This window comes from Chelonoidis abingdonii, chromosome 2 (genome assembly GCF_003597395.2).
Source record: "Chelonoidis abingdonii isolate Lonesome George chromosome 2, CheloAbing_2.0, whole genome shotgun sequence".
Lineage (NCBI taxonomy): Eukaryota > Metazoa > Chordata > Testudines > Testudinidae > Chelonoidis > Chelonoidis abingdonii.
The window spans coordinates 94,037-118,503 of NC_133770.1; the positions used below are offsets into that span (position 1 = coordinate 94,037).

A 24,467-nucleotide genomic window follows, 5' to 3' on the forward strand; every position below is an offset into this window, starting at 1 on the left:
GGTTAGACAACACCTATCAGGAATGGTTCTAGATAATACTTTAGTCTTACCATGAGTGCAGGGCCTGGACTAGATGACCTCTCGAGGTCCCTTTCAGTCCTATGATTCTGATTGCAGATGTGTGGTATGGATAATAGTTAAGGAATAATGTATTCACATTGAAAGTATGCTTTATGGACTTGGAGTAGAAATCAGTCACCAGGAGATGATGTGTCTTTTGATTACCCATTCAAGCAAGAGGGAGATGTCACCCTTTCCTAGGCCTGGTCTACACAATGATTTTAGGTCGAATTTAGGAGCGTTACCTCAATTTAACCCTGGACCCGTCCACGGTCCCTCTTAGTCCCAAGAGCGAACAACGAACAAAACAAAAAGCATAAACAAAGACTTCCCTCCACCAAGATTTGAAAGCATCTTGTCCCCCTATTGGTCCTCTGGTCAGGTGTCAGCCAGGTTTACTGAGCTTCTTAACCCTTTACAGGTAAAAGAGACATTAACCCTTACCCATCTGTTTATAACATCTTGCTTACAACACTACTGCTAATACATCCCAGAATGTTTGCTTTTTTTTGCAACAGCGTTACACTGTTGACTCATACTTAGCTTGTGATCCACTATGACCTCTAGATGCATTTGTGCAGTGCTCCTTCCTAGGCAGTAAGACTCCATTTTGTATGTCTGCAACTGATTGTTCCTTCCTAAGTGGTGTACTTTGCATTTGTCCTTATTGAATTTCATCCTATTTACTTCAGACTATTTCTCCAGTTTGTCCAGATTATTTTGAATTTTAATTCATTCTCAAAAGCACTTGCTACTCCTCCCATCTTGGTATTATCTGCAATGATTATGTTTTGACAGGTTATGAGCTTTTTGTAGATATTTTACATGATATTCTTTACAGACAAATAGCCTGTAAGACATGTTTGGTGTAATGAATTTTGCAAGTCTGGAGTGAACTCTTTGCAAACAACAGGGGATCCTTTGCCAAGGGTTCTCTGTGTCACATGGGAAATTCTTCCATTGACCAGTCTACCTACCTAAGAGCACAAATCTATGTACATTTACCAGGCCTCATTTTCAGCTTGTCCCACTCCTGCTACTCTTGCAGTGACTAAATGGATTTAAGAAAAAAATTGCACCAGTATGAAAGTTACACCCTTGAGGCATCTTTCCCCCTTGAGGGACTAACTTGAGTTAGTATCACTATTTACATTGCTAATGAATAGCTTGATTAATAAAAAAAATAAAGGAGGGTAATATAATGAATGCCAATCAACATAGGTTTATGGAAAATAGATTGTCAATATTTTTATTTTTTACATCGACTTGGTTAAACTGTTGCAAAAGGCTATGTGGACTCTCTCTCTTATTTGGTTTAGCTTCAGCCAATTAGGAACAAATTTAAACTAAACCATAATAAGCTGCTCCCAAACACAAATAAGAGCATCCACAGAGCTATCAACGTCAAAAAACAAGAACCTCTTCAAGTGGTTTCTGCATGTTCCTACTCTTGATGATGCAGCTTGAAGAAGTGGAAGGGCTAAATGTAAATGTATACATTTTGAAACAAAGAATGTAGGCCATATTTCCAAGATGGGGGACCCTATGCTGAGAAACAGTAACTCTGAAAAAGATGTGGTGGTCATAGTGGATAATCAGCTGAACATGAGCTACCAGTGAGGAACTGTGGCCAAAAGGGCTAACCCAATCCTTAGATACATAAACGGGTATTTCGAGCTAAGTTCCCTGTAAACTGCGCAGCCACGCAGCAGCCTGTTTAGGGACCTCGCCCAGGGACCTGCCGCAGCCAGGGACCACCCAGGGGAGGAGCGCCCCTTCCCCTTCCCCTTCCCTAGCCTAGCCCAGCCCCCACAACCTGCTGCGGCCAGGGTGGCCCGGACCTGCTGCAACACTCATCCACTGGCCTCAACTCTGCTGAAGCCTGGACCTGCAGCAGCCGGGGTGGTGCAGCCTGTACTGGACCCAGTCATGGCCAGGGCAGCCCAGCCTAGACTCGCCTGCAGCCGGGGTGGCATGGACCCAGATGCAGCCGGAGTGTCCTGTCCCATCCCGGCTGGGACCTAGGCGTGGCCCAGCCTACCATGGATCCAGGTGCAGCTGGAACAGCCCGGCACAGCCCTAGAGACGGCCAGGGTGTCCCTCCCCCAGCCTGAACCCAGTCCCGTCCTGGACCTGCTGAGGCTGGGGAAGGGGCACTCATCCTGCAGCCCCAGCACTCCTGCAGAGAGAGAGAGCTGGGGGTAGTCCTCTCTCCTCACTGTAGCCCCAGAGCACCCCAAACCCATCATCCCTGGCCCCACCCCAGAGCCCACACCTCCAGCACCCAACGCTCTGCTCCAGCCCTGAGCCCCTCATCCCTGGCCCCACCCGAGTTTATATCTCCAGCCTCACACCCATGCACCCCAACCCTCTACCCCAGCCCTGAGTCCCCTCCCACACTCCAAACCCCTTGGCCCCACTCCCACCACATGAATTTTGTTATGTGCACCAATATGAAGGCGATGTGTCACACATCACCTCCATATTGGTGCATATAACAAAGTTCATTCTGCATATGGGTGGGAAAAGTTAGAGGAATACTGATTTTGAGTAGGAGTAGACAGATTATTTTACCTCTGTATTTGGCATTGGTGCAACTGCTGCTGGAATAGCATGTCTAGTTCTGGTGTCCACAATTCAATGAGGATGTTGAGAAATTGGTAAGGGTTCAAAGAAGAGCCATGACAATAATTAAAGGAATAGAAAACATACTTTATAGTGACAGACTCAAGGAGCTCCATCTGTTTAACTTAACAAAGAGAAGGTTAAGGGGTGACTTTATCATAGTCTATAAGTACCTACATAGGGAACAAATATTTGATAGTAGCTCTTTAGTCTAGCAAATAAAATTATAATACGATGGCTGGATGTTGAAGCTAGACAAATTCGGACTGGAAATAAGGCATCCATTTTTAACAGTGAGGGTAATTAACAAGTGGAACAATTTACCAATGATTCTGTGGATTCTGCATCACTGGCAATTTTAAAATCAAGATTGGATTTTTTTTTTTAATAAAAGACAGGCTACAGATCAAACAGGAATTAATTCAAAGTCCTATGGCCTGTCTTATACAGGAGATCAGAATAGATGATCCCAGTGGTCCCTTCTGGCTTTGTAATCTATGAATCTAGGAATATAGCCCATGATATTGTACATTTATGACAATATTCCTTTTTCAATTGGTAGAGGAGGTAAACAGCAAAAGCTGTCCCTTACAAAAATTCAGTCACTCAGAATCACAGAAATGACAACTGGAAATGATTTCTTGGTATATGCGACAGGGTGACTCTCTTGTGATGTAGTGTATCCTAATGTTTGTGTTCTGTGTCAGCAACAACCTCACCAAGCGCAATGCACTGACCTGGTAATCCAACATGAGGAGAAGTGTGCACCGCACACTCACATCACCAGGCCTCTTCACCTGGAAGCCATCAGTCTCCTGGGTAGTGGGAGTTCTATGCCACTGCCAGAGGAGAAACAGAACAGGAAGAAGGTCAGTTCCAGTTTGTCTCTGTCTGACCTGGGAGATTGTGTGGTTGTGGATGTGTATATATAGTTTTCATGCAAAAATTATCATTAGTTCAACAGTAAGATTCTGAAATCACACCCTCAGAACAGTATTGCCAGGTGTCCAGTTTTTGACCAGAATGCCTGGTCAAAAAGGGACCCTGGCAGCTCCAGTAAGCACCTCTGACGAGGCTGTTAAAGTTCTGGTCAGCGGCACAGGAGGGCTAAGGCAGATTCCCTGCCTGTCCTGGCTCCATGCAGCTCCCGCAAGCAGCAGCATGTCCCTCCGGCTCCTAGGCGCAAGGGCGGCCAGTGAGATTCTGTACGCTATCCCTAGCACTGGCTCTTCAGCTTCCATTGGCTGGGAACTGCAGCCAATGGGAGCTGCGGGGGCTGTGTTTGTGGGCAAAGGCAGTGCACGGAGCCCCTGGCTGCACCAGTGCCTTGGAGCCACAGGGACATATTGGACACTTCCAGGAGCTGCCTGAGGTAAGCGTTGCCAGAACCCGCACCCCAACCCTCTGCTGCAGCCCTGAGCCCCCTCCCAGAACCCTCACCCCCTTCCTGCACTCCAAACCCTTGCCCCAGCCCTGAGCCCCCTCCCACACTCAAAGTCCCTCCCAGAGCCTGCACCCCACGCCCCCTCCCACACACCAACACTCTGCCCCAGCCTGAGCCCCTTCCTGAACCCCAAACCCCTCATCCCCAGCCCCACACCAGAGCCCACACTCTCCAGCCAGAACCCTCACCCTCCCACACCCCGCACCCCAACCCACTGCCCCAGCCCAGTGCCGTCTCCTACATGCCAAACCCTTCTGCTGCAACCCCCAACCCAGAGCCCCCTTCTGCACCCCAAATTCCTCATCCCTAGCCTCACCCTAGAGTCCGCACTCCCAGCCAGAACCCTCACCCCCCTGCACTCCAACCCCCCGGCCCCAGCCCTGAGCCCCCTCATGCACCCTGAACCACTCATTTCTGGTCCCACCCCACAGTTCACACCCCCTGCCCCAGCCTGGTGAAAATGAGCAAGTGAGTGAGGGTGAGGGAGAGCAAACGATGGAGGAAAGGGGAATGGAGTGAGCAGAGGGCAAAGCCTCAGAGAAGGGGCAGGGCAGAGATGGGGCCTCAGGGAAGGGGCGGGGTATGGGTGGGGCAAGAGAGTTCAGATTTGTACGATTAGACATTTGGCAACCCTACCTCCAAAGTTAGAAAATTCTAGCTCTCCCCCTTGCGCATATGCCTTAAAATACAATCTCTCTTTATATCAAGGTATGTTATTTGTTGGATAATACAATATATACTGCAAACTGGAATTTTTTATACAACCTGTGATGGGGTGTATAAAGGGTGTATAAGGTGCCACCAGACTTCTTGTTGTTTTTGTGGATACATGGCTACCTCCTGATACTTGACACCATGCAAGGAACTAAATTTAGCCGTATGGAGTGGAAATCCATCAACCTCAACAAAAAACTTACACAGATACAGACAGATATCTTCCTCTCCAAGTGCAAACAGATGGACATCATACCAAATGGACTGAAGAAAAAAAAAATCCATTGCAATCAACATACTACACTGACTATGGTGAGAGACTGTGCCACACACTCTCAAAGAAACTGAGGAACCACCTGACCAGCATCCTGTATAGCAGATAGGAGAAGATCAAGAATGAGCTCTCAAAACTGGAGAGTCTCATACAAAACCAATCTTCCACACAAACTTCCATGTGGCTGGACTTTACGAAAATGACACAAGCCATTTATAACACACACTTCACTTCTCCACAGAGGAAAAAGAACAGTAAACTATCTAAATTACAGTAAACTACATGCCACAGGGGGCTACAACAGTGGTACCCTCAACTCACCTAACAATATTGTTAATCTATCCAACCACGCACTTAGCCCGGCAGAAGAGTCTGTCCTATCTGACACCATTGAGAACAGCCTAGCTCCACCCTCTTTGGAATCCCTTTTCAGGTAGTTGAAAGCAGCTATCAAATCCCCCCTCATTCTTCTCTTCTGCAGACTAAATAATTCCAGTTCCCTCAGCTTCTCCTCATCTTCACATCCTGCCCTAAACTGTTGGATAGTGTGAGGCATGCACTGTCAAAGAGCTAACTTATTACACTGGAGGATACAGTGATTCCTGTGTACACTGAGCAAGTTTGCGAAGTCTGTAAGATATGTTGGGATCTTTCTGAATGAAAGATGCTATAAAATACGTAATTAGAATTGTTTCTATTAAAACAAAGCAACAAATATAGGCACTGATGCAGGAAAACACTAAAGCACATGCTGGAGCTCTTTTGCAATTCTGGGACTGCATGGTCATCTGTGCTGATCAGCTCACCACACTAGCCAAAAAGGAAATGAAATTCAAAAGTTTGCAGGGCTTTTCCTGTCTACCTGGCCAGTGCACCGGAGTTGAAAGTGCTGTTGAAAGCGGTCACAATGGAGCACTCTGGGATAGCTCCCGGAGGCCAATACTTTTGAATTGAATCCACACTACCCCAAATTCGACCCAGCAAGATTGATTTCAGCGCAAGTCCCCTCGTCGGGGAGGGGTACTGAAATCAATTTTAAGAGTCCTTTAAGTTGACAAAAATGGCTTCGTCATGCAGACGAGTGCAGGGTTAAATTGATCTAACGCTGCTACACAAAACTCGTAGTGTAGAGCAGGGCTGTGACAAACAAGTTTATTTACATTTACAGGAGATACCGCTACCTGCTTCTTATTTACTTCACCTGAAAGTGAGAACAGACATTCGCATGGCACTTTTGTAGTCAGTGTTGCAAGGTATTTATGTGCCAGATATGCTAAACATTCGTATGCCCTTTCATGCTTCGGCCACCATTCCAGAGGACAAGCTTCCATGCTGATGATGTTTGTTACAAAAATAATGCGTTAACTAAATCTGTGACTGAACTCCTTGGGGGAGAACTGAATGTCTCCTTTTCTGTTTTACCCACATTCTGCCGTATATTTCATGTTCATAGAATATAGAATAATAGAATCATAAAATATCAGGGTTGGAAGGGACCTCAGCCTAGCTCCATCTGCTTTGGAATCCCCCTTCAGGTAGTTGAGGGCTGCTATCAAATCCCCCCGCACTCTTCTCTTCTGCAGACTAAATAATCCCAGATCCCTCAGTTTCTCCTCATAAGTCATGTGCTCCAGCCCCCTAATAATTTTTGTTGCCCTGCGCTGGACTCTAATTTTTCCACATCCTTCTTATAGTGTGGGGCCCAAGACTGGACACAGTACTCCAGATGAGGCCGATCAGCCAGCTCTCCTGGACTCCTTTGCCCTGTCTGACGAAGTGGGTATTCACCCACGAAAGCTCACGCTCCAAAACGTCTGTTAGTCTATAAGGTGCCACAGGATTCTCTGCTGCTTTTACAGATCCAGACTAACACGGCTACCCCTCTATACTTTGCCCCTCATGTTATTCTCCCAGGGATCCTGACCATCAGTTCCCTGAGGGAGTCAAAGTCTGCTTTTCTGCAGTCCAGGGCCGTATTTCTGCTGCTCTCCTTTCTTCCTTGTGTCAGGTCCTGAACTCGACCATCTCATGGTCACTGCCTCCCAGGTTCCCATCCACTTTTGCTTCCCCTACTAATTCTTCCCGGTTTGTGAGCAGCAGGTCAAGAAGAGCTCTGCCCTAGTTGGTTCCTCCAGCACTTGCACCAGGAAATTGTCCCCGACACTTTCCAAAAACTTCCTGGATTGTCTGTGCACCGCTGTATTGCTCCCCCAGCAGACATCAGGGTGATTAAAGCCTCCCATGAGAACCAGGGCCTGCAATCTAGTAAATTCTATTAGTTGCCGGAAGAAAGCCTCGTCCACCTCATCCCTCTGGTCGGTGGTCTATAGCAGACTCCACCACGACTCACCTTGTTGCTCACACTTCTAAACTTAATCCAGAGACTCCCAGGTTTTTCTGCAGTTTCATACTGGAGCTCTGAGCAGTCATATTGCTCTCTTACATACAATGCACCTCCCCCACTTTTTCCACCCTGCCTGTCCTTCCTGAACAGTTTATATCCATCCATGACAGTACTCCAGTCATGTGAGTTATCCCACCAAGTCTCTGTTATTCCAATCACATCATAATTCCTTGACTGTGCCAGGACTTCCAGTCCTCCCTGCTTGTTTCCCAGGCTTCTTGCATTTGTGTATAGGCACTTAAGATAACTTGCTGATCATCCTGCTTTCTCAGTATGAGGCAGGAGTCCTACCCTCTTGTGCTCTCCTGCTCATGCTTCCTCCCAGTATCCCACGTCCCCACTTACCTCAGGGCTTTGGTCTCCTTCCCCCGGTGAGTCTAGTTTAAAGCCCTCCTCACTAGGTTAGCCAGCCTGCTTGCGAAGATGCTCTTCCCTCTCTTTGTTAGGTGGAGCCTGTTTCTGCCTAGCAATCCTTCTTCTTGGAACACCATCCCATGGTCAAAGAATCCAAAGCCTTCTCTCCAACACCACCTGCGTTGCCATTCATTGACTTCCATGGTCTCTACCTAGGCCTTTTCCTTCCACCAGGAGGATGGACGAGAACACCACTTGCACCTCAAACTCCTTTAACCTTCTTCCCAGAGTCACGTAGTCTGCAGTGATCCGCTCAAGGTCATTCCTGGCAGTATCATTGGTGCCCACATGGAGAAGGAGGAAGGAGTAGCGATCCGAGGGCTTGATGAGACTCTGCAGTCTCTCCGTCACATCGTGAATCCTAGCTCCTCATAAGCAGCACACTTCTCGGTTTTCCCAGACGGAACAGCAGATAGATGAGTCAGTCTCCCTTAAGAGGGAGTCCACAACCACTACCACCTGCCTCCTTCTCTTGGGAGTAGTGGTCGTGGAACACCCATCCCCCACCCCATGTTACAGCAGTCTTGGATGATGACCCAGCACATGTTTGTTTTAAGAACACTTTCACGGCAGATTTGACAAAAAGCAAAGAACGTATCAATATGAGATTTCTAAAAATAGCTCCAGCACAGGACCCAAGATTTAAGAATCTGAAGTGCTTTTAAAAAATCTGAGCAGGACGAGGTGTGGAGAATGCTTTCAGAAGTCTTAAAAGAGCAACACCACAATGTGGAAACTACAGAACCTGAACCACCAAAAAAAGGAAAATCAACCTTCTGCTGGTGGCATCTGACTCAGATGATGAAAATGAACATGCATCAGTCTGCTCTGCCTTGGATCGTTATCAAGTAGAACCTGTGATCAGCATGGACGCATGTCCTCTGGAATGGTGGTTGAAACATGAATGGACATATGAATCTTTAGTGCATCTGGCACGTAAATATCTTGCGACACCAGCTACAATGCTGTTCTCACTTTCTGCTGACACTGTAACCAACAAATGGCCAGCGTATCTCCTGCAAATTGCAACCAAACTCGTTTGTCTGAGCAATTGGTTGAAGCAGGACTGAGAGACTTGCTTTATTTTTGAATGCAGTTATTTTTTTGTACATAATTCTAAATTTGTAAGTTCAGCTTCCACGATAAGGAGATTGCACTACAGTACTTGCAATGGGGGAATTGAAAACCTGAGGCCGGTTTTGTTCAACATCTTTATTAATGATCTGAATGATAGGATTTCTTGCACCCTCAGCAAGTTCGCAGATGACATTAAGCTGGGGGGAGAGGTAGATATGCTGGAGCATAGGGATAGGGTCCAGAGTGACCTAGACAAATTGGCGGATTGGGCCAAAAGAAATCCGATGAGGTTCAACAAGGACAAGTGCTGAGTCCTGCACTTAGGACAGAAGAATCCCACGCATGTTATAGGCTGGGGACCGACTGACTCAGCAGCAATTCTGCAGAAAAGGACCTGGGGATTACAGTGGATGAGAAGCTGGATATGAGTCAGCAGTATGCCCTTGTTGCCAAGAAGGCCAACGGCATATTGGGCTGTGTTAGCAGGAGCATTGCCAGCAGATCGAGGGAAGTCATTATTCCCCTCTATTCGACACTGGTGAGGCCACATCTGGAGCACGGAGTCCAGTTTTGGTCCCCCCACTACAGAAAGGATGTGGACAAATTGGAGAGAATCCAGCGGAGGGCAACGAAAATGATTAGAGTGCTGGAGCACATGACTTACGAGGAAAGACTGAGGGAACTAGGGTTATTTACTCTGCAGAAGAGAAGAGTGAGGGGGGATTTGATAGCAGCCTTCAACTACCTGAAGGGGGGTTCCAAAGAGGATGGATCTAGACTGTTCTCAGTGGTACCAGATGACAGAACAAGGAGTAGTGGTCTCAAGTTGCAGCTGCAGGAGGTCTAGGTTGGATATTAGGAAACACTATTTCACTAGGAGGGTGGTGAAGCACTGGAATGGGTTACTTAGAGAGGTGGTGGAATCTCCATCCTTAGAGGTTTTTAAGGTCAGGCTTGACAAAGCTTTGGCTGGGATGATTTAGTTGGTGTTGGTCCTGTGTTGAGCAGGGAATTGGACTAGATACCTCCTGAGGTCCCTTCCAACCCTGATATTCTATGATTCTAGGTTATTATTTCTTTTGTTTTTTTATAGTGGAAATATTTGTAATAAAAATAAATATAAAGTGAGCACTGCACATTTTGTATTCCGTGTTATAATTAAAATCAATATATTTTAAAATGTAGAAAACATCAAAAATATTTAAATAAATGGTATTCTATTATTAACAGCACGATTAATTGTGATTTTTTTTAATCATGCAATTAATCACAATTAATTTTTTTAATCACTTGACAGTCCTAGTCACTACATGTATGTTTCATGAACAAAGTTTATTTTCAATTGAATTTTAAAAAAATATAATAATCTGATCAGCAAATTAGCTGGTTCTACCTGGGGAGCCAATGTGGAGACACTAAGAAACTCTGTGCTTGCCTTGTGCTATTCTGTAGCAGAGTATTGCTCCCCAGTGTGGCCCAGCTCTTTTCACAGAGGACTAGCAGACACTCATCTGAATGAAACTATGCATATAACAAGGAGACCAACCAATGAACCAGGCCTGGCTGTTCGTCCTGTTCAACATTGCCCCATGACATCAGATGATAAATCACCTTGCGAAATCTGCTCCTTAAGGTGCAAGACACGCTACATGTACCCCCACTGGAAAATGTATTTAATCCTCAATAAAAAGAACAGGAGTATCTGTGGCACCTTAGAGACTAACAAATTTATTTCAGCATAAGCTTTCGTGGGCTATAGCTCACTTCTTCAGATGCATAGAATGGAACGCACAGACAGGAGATATTTATACATACAGAGAACATGAAAAGGTGGAAGTATGCATACCAACTGGAAGAGTCCAATCAATTGAGATGAACTATCGTCAGCAGGAGAAAAAAAACCTTTGAAGTGATAACTGAGATGACCCATAGAAGGTGTGAGGAGAACTTAACATATGGGTCATCTCAGTTATCACTTCAAAGGTTTTCTTTCTCCTGCTGATGATAGCTCATCTCAGTTGATTGGACTCTTCTAGTTGGTATGCTTTGTTGGTTACGATGCCTGAATGAAGATTATTTAAGCACTACAGTCATAAATACTACGTATGGCAAATCTCTCTCATATCCCTAAGACAGAACGTATGCCATCACCCCTTACTCACTGTGCCTAGCTTGGTAGCCACTTGAAAGGCCACTAACATACCAGCAGAAACAGTCAATGAAAGTAAACATGGTGGGAGGAATTAAGAGCATACATAGTTATTGAGTTGCAGTAGAAGCAGAGTTGTGTGTTAGGGTTGCATGAGCCTCCTACCTCCACCAAATGATTGTCAGGTCCATAAAGATCTTTGTCCAGCTCAATGACCAAACTTTTAAAGAAGGAGGAAAATTTCCGCTTCTGTTTGCTGAGCTGTAAAATCAGAAAACAGAGAAATGTCACAGAACACACCTCAGCTTGGGCTTACTGCTAACTTTGTGTGGCCTCCTCCTCTAGAACATGAATTCCCAGACTGGATTGGATTCAAGGTCCATCTAGTCCAGTCTCTGTCTGAGAATGGCCAGTACCAGCTACTTCTGAGGAAGGTGCAAGAAACCTGATAGTGGGCAATTGTGGAATTACCTGCACATAGGAGAAGATTCCCCCTAACCCTATTAGAAAACTTTGGCTTGTACCCTGGAGTAAGACAGTTTATCCTATCTATTTTAAGGATGGATATTCTTTTTTTTTTTAATCTGAAAAAGCACAAGGCCTCAATTATATCTTGTGACAGTGAGCTCCACAGGTTAATCATGCACAGTACAAAAAATATTTCCTTTTGTCAGATTTAAATGTTGCTTTGCTATTTCATTGGTGGTCAGCATGTCGAAGTTTCACCCTGTCCCTTCCAGAAAAATACCATGGTTTGACAGTTACTGTGCATCATTTGCTGCTTATTACACTAATCATGATTGTTTCACTATTATCGTTTCCTCCATACATTTGCTTGTGTTTCCCACCTGTTGCCTCTCATCGCATACTTAGATTGTAAGCTCTTTAGGGATAGGGACGGTGTGACCGAAAGCACCCCCTTTATTCACAACCTACACACTATTGTGATAATTTTTGTACAAAATATGTCTTGAGAGGAATCATTTGAAAACTAATAACTTGCTGGTAATACCATGGTGAAATGTATGTAGCAACATTATATATAAAGTTATGAAATACCCCTGCATGACGTTAATAGCACATTTTCAAAACCACATTGTCCTGACTAGGTAAAAGTTGTTAAACAGGTCTATCCTAAACAGAGGACTGTGTGTTTATCTCAATTTATATATACATAATAAACAGGATGCTCAGGACAGCAAGGGGGGAAATGGCAGGGAGACAAGGCAAACCAGCATTTCAGCAAACACAGGTAAGAAGAAAGAGCATGGAGCCTCCTTCACCAGCAGACTCCATGTCACTTTCTTTACTATTTGAATAAGCTTTGCTTGGAATGGTAATCTTCAGAAGGATCCAATTTAAAGGGTGAATTGATTATAAAAGTGAGGGGCAAAAATATCCCAAAATCATCTCTCTTCTACCTACGAAGAAAAAGGGAACCAGCCCTTTGACTTTGGAGGGAAATCCTGACCTGAAAAATTGGTCAGCCATGTTACTGGGAATATGTGGTAAGGATGTTACCTTGAACCAAGTCTAGCTTGTTGAGTTTTAGTTACCAAAAAGCGTTGTTTGTTTCTCTTGTAACCATTCCTGAGTTTAATACCCATACCTGAATTCACTCAAAAGCCCATCTTTTTTTATTTATAAACTTGTTTTATTTTTTAATTTAAAGCAATCCAGTGTTGTGTTTAAACTGAACTGTTTGGTAATGCCAATTAAAGTAGCAAACTGTTGAATATTGACTCTTTATAGGGGAAATGGACCTTTAACATCTGAACTGTCGAGGAAAGGGCTGGACAGTGCAGAACACACATTTGGAGAAAATTCAGGACTGAGAGTGTGCTGGGGTCACCCTGCAAGTAGTAACCAAGGCTGGTGGAAGCCAGCGTGTGACAGGGGTGGTCTGACAGGCTGCTGAGGTTAGAGCTGCTGGACCAGGGCTGCAGCTATACTTAGACACTCAGGTTGTGACATGTATGCTGTTAGGCTGTTTGTAAGTTCCCCGAACAACAATAAAACACTGAGAGGCACCCAAGCGTGCAACCCCTCACTGGTCTGGATTGCACCCCAGAATACAACTGACTGCCTTTGCTATATGCATGTTCTGCACTTAACAGAAGAGAACTAACACCTTGATTGGGACCTTTACGCACTACTGCTATAAAAAAATAATAATAATCCTCTTCTAACCTGGCTCTGACCCCCTACATATGCTCTCTTACACTTCCTATGAACACAAACCACCCTACATCCTCTTCTTGCCCCTCTAGCCTACCCCTCACATCCTGTCCTGCTCATGTCATACCACCTAGCAACACTGCCTTCCCCAGACATGGTCAATACTGTGTCAATACTGCCTTCCGCATAGGTCAATCCCACAAGGTATGGCCCAAATCCAGCCTACATCTACAAATGGAATGAATTTCTCCCAGTGAAGTCCTCTTCTCCTCTTCTATGTTTGGGTCTCTCTCTTTCTTTCCTTCTGTCAGTATCGTGCTCCCTCCCGTTCCTTTTCGCCCACATGCCACAGAATTATGTCTGTACTGCTGCTTCTGCTGGACATATGCTTTCACAGAAGTAGTGGCCCTTCCACTCCTATATGGAGATATTCTTTCTAACACTGGCATTCTCTGTGACAGTGCAGCATCCTACAGAACACAAGAGGAACTTCCAGCCCCTTTTCAACCATAGTGGAGAGAGAGATGCAGCAAAATCTTACATCATCCAGGAGCTTCCCTTCCACTCGCAGCTCCCAGGATGCAATGCTGCCATCAGAGTCATCAGCATCAGATTTTGCAGGGTTAAAGGTGTTGGAGATGTAAAGCCTCAGTTTCCGTTTTTGCTGTTAAACAAAACAGAAATAAGAAAATTACACACACAGTGCACATTCAGGGCATCAGGTAGCCCTGGGATACAGATGTATCTAAGTATTTATATGGCCCTCTATCACTGTAGAATCTGAGTGCTCAGTGGAGTTGCACCAGCTTACTTCTGCATTTGCCCCTGGGTATGTAACAAAACTTACTGAAATGCTGGATCTTGAAATTCCATTCAGAAACCATCCAGCAGTGAGGAAGAGCAGAGAATGGGCCATACACCAAGGAAGAAAGAAGGGTATCGCGCACACCCCACAGCCCTGGAAGCTAATGCCCTATTGGTTTTACAAACCTTTTGAAAACTATTTAGTGTAAAAAGATTAAATAATACTGATACTTTAAAACAATCTCAGTCTTCCTTTCTCAATTCCAGACAGTGTTGATGAGAGGATTGTCATAAATATAAAGGAAACAGTAGCATAAAATCCCTCCTTGGCAGCTGTACTAAATTGCCTTACCAGTAAGGGGTTAAGCAGTTCAATAACCTAGTTGGCATTTGACCAGAAGGACCAATGAGGAAAAAAGATACTTTCAAATCTGGGGGCAGAGGGGGAAGGTTTTGTTTGTATTCTCTTTGTTGTTCCCTCTCCAGATGGAGGGAGAGACCAAGCAGGTATATCATCTCCTGAAAATATACCTGGAATAATCCATCTAAAATTACAGAAATTGTAAGTAAGGCAAGGTAAGGTATCAGGTTATCTTTTGTTTTTAGCTTGGGAATTTTCCTATGCGACAAAGGTAGTTTTATTCCTGTTTTTGTAATTGTGAAGCTGAATCCAAAGGGGAAGTCCTCTGTGTTTTAAATCTTTTTATTACCCTGTAAAGCTACCTTCCATCCTGATTTTGCAGGTGTGATTCTTTTACTTCTTTCTTTATAATAAAGTTCTTCTTTTAAGAACCTGATTGTCCTGAAGATAAAGGGTCTGGTCTCTACTCACATTGCTAACCAATTGGTTGGTATATTATTCTCAAGCCTTCCCAGGAAAGGGGATGAAAGGAGGATATTTTGGGGGGATAGGGATTCCAAGTGACCCTTTCTTGAATTTTTGTGTAAATCACTTGGTGGTGGCAGCAATACCATCCAAGGACAAGGAAAGGAATTTGTGTCTTGGGGAAGTTTTTAACCTAAGCTGGTAGAATATAAGTTTAGGGGGTCTTTCATATGCGTCCCCATATCTGTACCCCAGAGTTCAGAGTGGGGGAGGAACCCTGACAAGGACGATGATGAGCCATAACAGCAAAGCTCTTGTCATATGAATGTCTTTCATGGACGATTCAATCCAGATTTTTATATTGCAGGGGTGGCCAAACCGCAGCTTGCAAGCCACATGCAGTGATTTTACAGCTAAAGTGTGGCTTGTGGAGCCCCACGCAGCGCCCCTCCTCCCCCCATTCTCCACCTACAGACTGTGGGAGGGAGCTCGGGTCTTCTGCCAGAGACAACTAATGCCTGCTGACAGTGGGGAGGAGCACAAAGGTTCAGCTCTCCCAACAGCTTGAGTCACATACCCCCAGGCACAGATACCCCATACCCTCAGCAGTTCTCCCTGCAGCTCCCAGCTGTTTGCTGCAAACTCTCGTCATGGCCACAGCTCACAGCTTGCCAATTCCAGCAGCTGCTGTGCAGGGAGGGGGCCCAGTGGCAACACGTGATGGAGTAGGGCCAGCAAATCCTGGAAAAATCTGGAGGAGCATGTGACCCCATGAGTCCCCACCCCTGTTGTCTCTGGCTCTGCCCAGCAGGAGGGGGGTCTCAGGGCTTCAATATTGTGGGGTGTGCCTGACAGGCAGGAGTGGAGCTAAAACCCTGAGACTCCCCCTTCCTGCAGTGCTGAATCCCCAAACCTCATCAGCTGCCTCCCGTGGGACTGAAGCCCTGAGATCCCCCTTCTCTGCAGGGCAGAAGCCCCTAACTCCACCACCCTGCCGCAGAGCTCAAGCCCCGACAGGCACACCTTGGCTCTTGAACTTCTGAAGATTGTTGTATGCAGCTTGGAGGGTCTGTAAATTTGGCCACCCCTCTTATACTGGCACCCATTTTTGTAGTATATGAGCTTGCAAAACCAGATACACTAGCAGTTCCACCCCCCTCACCATATTTCCCTATCCAGCAGAGCTTTACCTGTAATGTTCACCACACACTGCTGTACCTCCTGCACAACTCTGCTGCCACCCCAATTGCCCCCTACAACACATGCACTCTAGGCCTCCCCAGTAGCTATCTATCCCATCACATTCCTCCATTCCCAGCACAGCCATCACCCCCATCTCTGCACTGCTCTGATCACCTATAATATTCCCCTAGCAACCAGTGTGGTGGGTTTCATACCTGTGAGCACACAAGCTGCTCCAATAAACCATCAGACCTTATAATGGTGACAGAGAGCAGAAGAAGCTTTGTTAGCTCGAAAGCTTGTCTCTGTCACTAACAGCTGTTCCAGTAAAAGATATTAGCTCACCCACCTTGTCTCGCTAATATTCTGGGACCAATATGGCTACAACTACACTGCAAACAGAGTTTATAACCTCCATAAATATCATACCTTCTTGGATGACTCACAAATCCACCTCTTCCCACTTGACTTGCCTCCCTCTCAATAATTCTTCCTGCAACTTACTGATTTGCTCAAACTTACCATGACTCAAACTGACCTCCTGATGTGACCTTCTAAACCCTCTCCATTTATTTCATTACCATTGACATCACCATCATCTTCCCTGTTACCCCAACTTGCAACCCGAAGATCATCTTCAACTCCTTCCTCTCACTTTCTCCTTATATTCAGGCTGTATCTAAATCTTTCTGTTTCTTCCTCCTCAATATAATAAAAATCTGACTCTTCATCTCCAATTAGATGGTCCAAAGAGCCAGTTCTTCAAACCCTGATCTTTTCCTGTCTTCTTCACTGCTAGCTCCTCCACTCTGATCGTCCATGATATCTACATTGTTTCCTCTAGTCCATTCAGAATGAGACAGGTAAAATTATTTTTCATCCCTGTCAGCTAGACTACATCACACCTCCTCTTGCAACTCTCCACTGGCTCTCCCTTGCCCAACACATCAATTTTAAGTTTCTCATACTTCCTTCATGTTCTTGTACAAGTCAGCTGCACCCTATGTATCAGAACTTGTCTCCTATTGTGCCACAAGGAAGAATCATATAATTATGAATAACAATGCTAAATGATGCCTACCTATGGATTTCCTAGTGTGTCCTGGATTCTATGTATCTTGCTTTTAGCTTGTAAACTCTTCAGGTGTAACATGGTGGACTCAAATAGTCTGTCTACACTGCAAAAAAATACCTGCAGCTGACCCATGTCAGCTGACTCAGATTCATGGAGCTCAAGCTGCAGGGCTATAAAAGATCTTTGTATAGGTTCAGGCTCAGGCTGAAGCTCAGGCCCTGGGACCCTCCCAGCTCATGGGGCCCCAGAACCTAGGCTCCAGCCCAAGTCCACATCTACACTGCAATTGTACAGCCCCACAGCCCATGCCCCACAAGTCCAAGTCAGCTGACACAGGCTGGCCATGGGTGTTTTACTGTAGTGTAGACATACCCAAAGGTGCTACCTTGGGCCAGGACAGTCTATTTGTATGCATGTGAGCATGTGGTTACTGCTACACAAATAATAATTAACTCTAACTGGTGGACTCAACGGTACCTGAAGAAACCAGCAGAATGTGTAACTCACATCTGTGAGCTGTTCTTCAAATCAGATGTTCATACAGAGGACATCTCAAAACAAGCCATTGTCTCAGAAAAGACCATCACACTTCAGTAAGGACATTGATCAGAGATCTCCCAACTCCAATGCAACAAGAAAGACCCATGAATTTGATTCATCAATGTAGACTCCTGGACCTTATCAAATTCCAAAACATGCTAAAGGACTGCACCACTCCACTAACAGATCAAGATGTTGAGTATCTGCGAAATCATTATCCTCATACTTGAGCCTTGACCTTCACCATGATGGCCCCTTCAGAGGCACTTCCTTCCTCGTCAGCCACACAGATCTTGGTTTTCTGAAACCCTGTGCTGGATGAAGACAGAGGGACGAAAACTCAAGCACCGACACCAGAAAACGAAGGTTGGAAGAGACAGATTGAAAGACAAAGAATTCCTCCAAGCTCATATTAAGTTGTATTACGGCCAAATGAACCTTCCTATCAGCCTCCACTTCAAATACCACTCAAGAAACTATTTGAGGTGGTAAACTGCTTCATTAACCGTGATGTTTGCAGCCCACAGCAGAACCCAGCACTGTGAAGAATTATCCTCCTACTTCACTGAAATGATCACGCACATTCAGGAAAGTTTCTTTGGCTTGCAGGGATCTGATGCCCCTCTGCCAGCCAACCAACAGCCCATCTGTATTTCCAGAGTCCAGCCCATTTACTTCACAAGAAGTACTGGTGTGAATCTGTCCCCTCCTCTTCCTGGCTAGTACAAGTGAGTCATGAGTAAGTGGTTCCACTCTTGACCAAAACAATCAATGCCTATTTAAGGAGGAATCTTCCCTTCCTCCTTGAAATATATAATAGTCTGATGAACACTGAATAAGCCTACCCTGGATACAATGGTTCTAGCCAAATACTGCTCACTATTAAACTTTCAAACTCACAGAGAAGCTAGCCAAAGGCTGTCTAGAACTCATCTAACTAAAGCCAGCAACCTACACCTGACATAATCTGGATTCAGGCCAGCATATGGGACAGAAAAAGCATATTAGTAGCACTGATAGAGGATATGCTGCTGCCAACAGGTAAAGGCAGACAGTCATCCTCCTCTTACTGGCTCTCTCTGCAGCATTCGATACTGTGCAATACTGTTGTCCTGCCTCAAAGAGGTTGCAGGGGTCCAGGAGAACGTGTTAAAGTGATTTGAGTCATGCAGAGGGCAGTTTATGGAAAACTGCAACTTTGCAACTAGATGCCCAACTTATGGAGTCCCGTTGGGACCAGTTCTGTCTCTGATCCTATTCAACATCTAGATGAAGCCAAAAGAAAACCTGGTGAGACAACAATGATTCCAATGCTGTAATACGTGGATGACATCCAGCTCTACGTATCCTTCACCACATACAACTACACCTTTACTACAAAGACGGCCTAGAGCTTGGACAAATCAGCTCTCAGATGAAGAACATCTGGCTGAATCTAAACCCCAGCAAGACAAAGGTAATGCTGGTTAGCAAAATAAGCGCTTTGCAACCATAGTGCTGTTTCCTTTGGATGATGGTTCACACTCACAGTTGGCCAATTCATTTCACAGCTCATGTGCACTTTTATATTCCTTGCAGTAGCATCTGTGAACTTTGCTTTCTACATCTCTGGTTCATTAGGAGACTCCATCTCATCCTGGCAGATGACAACTTCGTCTCAGTTATAGACACTTTTGTCACCTCCTGGCTGGACTACAGCAATGCAATATACCTGGGCATGACGCCATCCGCAATTAGGAAGTGCCAGCTAGCACAGATTGCAACAGCATATCTCAGGAACACAGATCACCCCAAACACATCACACCCATTCTCTCTGCACCCTAGCTTCCCACAGAATATCAAGTCACAGTCTTGGTCTTTATCACAAAGGTGCTCAGGAGCCTGGGCCCACGATATTGAAAAGATCACTTAAAGCTCCAGGATGAAGACCAAGATCAATATATCTGTTCCTCAGGCACACTGGAACTGCCCACTGCAAGAGTAATGTTTATCATGTTCAGGAGATAGAACTTTCTTGGGGACTGGTTCAAGATGGTGAACTGAACTCCATAGAACTAAGAACTATCATCTTCCACTTCAAGTTCAAGACACTTATCTGACCTCCTTTCAATAATATACACGTATAGCAGCACATACATTTTTAAAAAAATAAAACCTACAAAAACAAAACACTATAGTGCACTCTCAATTTTCCCCCTGGAGAGAGAATGAAAAAGGGAAAGAAGGCTCTCAGATACTATGGTAATGAAAGCAGCGTAAGAACCTATGCAGAATGGAACAGACTATACTAGAACATGAGACTCATATACACACTGGGAAAACAGATCTTGCAACTGTACGAACAGCAGCTGTTTCTATCTCTGAGTTCTTCAGGCACCAGATTCACAATAACCAGTGGAGCTCGTAAGTTTGATTAAATAACCAGCATTCCTGGAAATGAACCAACTTTGTTTAAAAAACTAACTGTAGTTCATAATGCTTACATTCCTAACTTTTGCACTAGCACAAGGTCCCCTGTTGAAGCGACCATCTCCAAGGAGTGTCTGAAAAGAGACTGTAACTTCTGTGAGGTGCCCAATATAAATTATAATCTCCACTGACTGCCTGAAGGTGATTGTAACTTGCTGGTGAGTTCACTGAAGGTTACAATCTCTGTTGGATGCTTCCCTAGCTCCGCTAGGGAATCTCACTCAAGTTACAACAGATACCACAGGATGAACCAAAATCTGCTGAAGGCATAGAACTCTGCCGGACTGCAGCTTTCATGTACAGCATTGTGTACAGATCTATGTACACATGTCACATATAGACCTCCATGCTGCTCATAGACTCATAAATTCCAAGGCCAGAAAGGGCACTGTGATTATCAGGTCTGTCTCCTATTTAACACAGACCCCAGAACTTCCCAAAAATAATTCCTAGAGCAGATATATTTAGAAAAACATCTAATTTTGATTTAAAATTGTCAGTGATAGAGAATCAACCATGACTATTAATAAATTGTTCCAGTGTTTAATTACACTCACTGTTAAAAATATTGCCAGTCTGAATTTGTCTAGCTTCAACTTCCAGCCATTGGAAAGTGTTAGACCTTTCTCTTCTAGATTGTGGAGCCCAAGATCCAATATTTGTTCCCCATGCAGGTACTTAAAAACTGTAGTTAAGTCACTCTTAACCTTGTCTTGTTAAGCTAAAGAAATGGATCTTCTTGAGTCTGTCACTATAAGGCGTGTTTTCTCATTCTTTATCATTCTCATGGCTCTTCTCTGAACCCTCTTCAAGTTAACAACCTCCTTCTTGAATTGTGGACACCAAAATGGGCCACAATATTCCAGCAGCAGTTGCACCAATGGCAAATACAGAGGTAAAATAACTTTTTTACTCCTACATAAGATTCCCTCGTTTTATGCAGCCAAGGATTGTATTTGCTCTTTTGTCCACAGCATCGCTTTGGGAGCGCTTGTTCAGCTGATTGTCCACCACGACTCCCAAATCTTTTCCAGAGTCACTGCTTCCCAGAATAGAGTCCCCCATACTCTAAGTATGGCCTACAATCTTTACTCCTAGAGGTATATATTTGCATTTAGCCATATTAAAATACATACTCTTTGCTTGTGCCCAGCTTACCAAGTAATCCAGATCACTCTGCATTGGAGACCTCCTCCTCTTCATTATTTACCACTCCCTCAATTTTTCTGTCATCTGCAAACCTTACCAGTGACAATTTTATGTTTTCTTTCAGCTCACTGATAAAAAAAGTTAAACATAGGGCAAAGAACCAATCCCTGAAGGACTCCTCTAGAAACACACCCAGTCAATGACGATTTCTGATTTACAATTATATTTTGAGACCTACCAGTTAGCCAGTTTTTAATTGATATAACATGTACCATGTTAATTTAATATTGTTCTAGTTTTTTTATGTCATGCTCCTAAGTGTAGGGTAAATCTTGTCCTCAAAAGAGAGAGTAGATAAAAATCTATGCTTTTGTATCTACATATAGAGAGGCTGACAGGCAGACAAACTATAAGCTGGCATGATGTGGAATAAATGTTTAAATCACATGAATTTGGTAGCCTCACAAGAAGTTACTAAAGAAATTTAGGAGATATGGGGTGGATTGGAAACTGCAAAGAGACAAAAAGCAGAGACTATGAATAACTGGTCAATTTTCATCAAGGCAAAAAGTTAAAAGTGGATGCACAAGGTTTCACATCAGGATTGGTATTGTTTAATATACAACAACCTCTTGCTTAACGTTGTAGTTATGTTCCTGAAAAATGCAACTTTAAGTGAAACGCTGTCAAGCAAATCCAATTTCCCCATAAGAATTAATATAAATGGTGGGGGGGTTAGGTTCCAGGGATTTTTTTTTCACCAGACAAAAGACTATATTATATACATATACACACACACACACACATACACAGAGAGAGTTTACATTTTAAACAAACAATTTAATACTCGTACACAGCGATGATGATTGTGAAGCTTTGTTGAAGTGGTGAAATAAGAGAGTGAGATATTTCCCAGGGAATGCCTTACTGCTAAATAATGAATTAGCAATCGGCTGAGCCCTCAAGGGTTAACCCATTGTTGTTAATGTAGCCTCACATTCCACAAGGCAGCATGAATGGAGGGAGGGGAGACAGCATGGCAGACAGAGACACACATCGTGTGCGAGAGAAAGAGAGAGATGTGCATTGACCCTTTCAGTATGCTGACCCCACTCTCAGTACATTGCCTTTTTAAGTAGATCAGCAAGTTGAGACCGCTGCTGCTGCCAGCAAGCTCCCTCCATCCTGAGCCCTGTCGTGTCCCCCAACCTGCTCTATGGAGATGGGGTAAGCGGGAGGCAGGAGTAGAGGGAAGGGGGACACCCTGACATTAGCACTCCTCTTCCCCCCGCCCCCCGTACTGCAAGCAGGAGGCTCCAGGGCAGGGGCAGAGCAGCACAGGGCAGTGGGAGGAAGGAGGGACAGCTGAACTGCCGGCAATTGATAGCCTGCTGGGCAGCTGCCGCACAGGGAACTTAGGGGAGCAGATGGGGGGCTGCCGGTCCACCCTGGTTCCAAGCCCCCACCAGCTAGCTCCAAGGGGCTGCTCTCCCTGCAAGCAATGGACAAAGCAGACGGCTGCCAAACGATGTTAGAAGGACCACTGCACAACTTTAAATGAGCATGTTCTCTAATTGATCAGCAATGTAACAAGGAAACAACGTTAACCGGGATGACTTTAAGTGAGGAGCTGCTGTACGTATACATGATCTGGGAATAAAATAAGAAAAGAGGTGGCAAAATCTGCAGATGAAATAAAGATATTTAGGTTATTCAAGACCAGAGAAGACGAGATAGACTGAACTTTGGGTTGACTGTTTGCACTGTTGAAGAAAGATAGTGTTACTTTTGTTTCTTATTATAGTACTACCCCTAGTCTCGCTTTCCAAATCCTATCCCATATATTGGGTGACGCCCTGGCATTCATTGATGAGAAGGAGTAAATAGACACTTCTTATTTACTTCTCCAGCAGCATCGATGATTTATAGACCTCTGCATGATCGCGCCCGTTGGTTCGTCCGTCGTTCCGAAGGCGAAAAGCCAGGTCTTGGTAATGGTGGTTGCTGGGAAGGTAGGCTCGAGTGTAGTGAGAAGAGCAGAGTTTATTCTGTTGTGGAGTGCAGGTGGCCTGGGTAAAAAGCTGCCCCACTCTTGCAAATTTGTCTGTAAACCCAGCGCCGATAGCCTCTGTCCAGAATCGGACCTTAGCCCAAAATGTGGTCGCTAGCACACAGACCCCCAAGCTTAATTACCACGTGGATCTTAGTCTCCGCTGCACCAGACAGGAATGTACTGCGGCCGTGGCCTCGCTTGGTCCGCACGCCGTGAGAACTTCGCTTGGCAGATGCCCAGATCAGAAGCTTCTGAGTCTCACAACAAAGGAGATAAACCCAGCTTCCGCTTCCCGCCTCTGCTCTCCACCGAGGACTTACCTGCTCTGGGCTAACCTTGAGAGTACTGATGCAATCTTTTTACATCACATTCAAGAAGCATTGGTCTCCTCTATTTCACCAAAGGAAGACAAACGCCCGAAATACAAGGAACAAGATGATCAACATCTCTTTCCGCCGTCCCACGATCCGCGCTTTGGTGCTGGCAAGGGAGCAACCCTCCGTAGATTCAACACAAAGAGAATTCCCCTCCCCTCGTTCCCTTAGACCTACCCAGAGAGAAAACTAAACAAGTCTTAAAAAGAAGCTTATATAAAAAAAAAAAAAAATGGAAAAAAGACATCAAATATTCTCTGCCTCAAGTGACAATGACAGGGCTATTCTTATAAAAAATATGAATAACACAGTCTGACCTTTACATATACTACTAAGTATGTAAACTACAAGACTTCTACATCTTAAGGACAAGTTTTAACCAGTGTATTCCGGGAAACTCTCACGGGAGAGTGCATCAGCTACTTTGTTAGAAGCTCCTGAAATGTGTTGAATTTCAAAATCAAAATCTTGGAGAGCTAAACTCCAACGAAGAAGTTTCTTGTTGTTCCCTTTGGCTGTATGAAGCCACTTTAGCGCAGCATGGTCAGTTTGTAGCTGGAACCGCCGTCCCCAAACGTATGGGCGTAGCTTTCCAGGGCGTACACAATGGCATAGCATTCCTTTTCACTGACTGACCAGTGGCTTTCCCTCTCAG

At 44.8% G+C, this 24,467-nt stretch overlaps 1 protein-coding gene across 6 annotated transcripts in view; it reads right to left on the minus strand.

Annotated features, from left to right (window-relative positions):
• SMARCD3 (SWI/SNF related BAF chromatin remodeling complex subunit D3) overlaps window positions 1–24,467 on the minus strand; it is a 277,819-nt gene that overhangs the window by 87,879 nt on the left and 165,473 nt on the right. For all 6 annotated transcript variants that reach the window (XM_075062050.1, XM_075062053.1, XM_075062049.1 and 3 more), the window contains 3 exons: window positions 13,881–14,003; window positions 11,327–11,422; window positions 3,423–3,524 (listed from right to left, as the gene is read on the minus strand). In XM_075062050.1, the coding sequence (XP_074918151.1) occupies window positions 3,423–3,524; window positions 11,327–11,422; window positions 13,881–14,003 (321 nt within the window). The remainder of the gene's footprint in view (window positions 1–3,422; window positions 3,525–11,326; window positions 11,423–13,880; window positions 14,004–24,467) is intronic.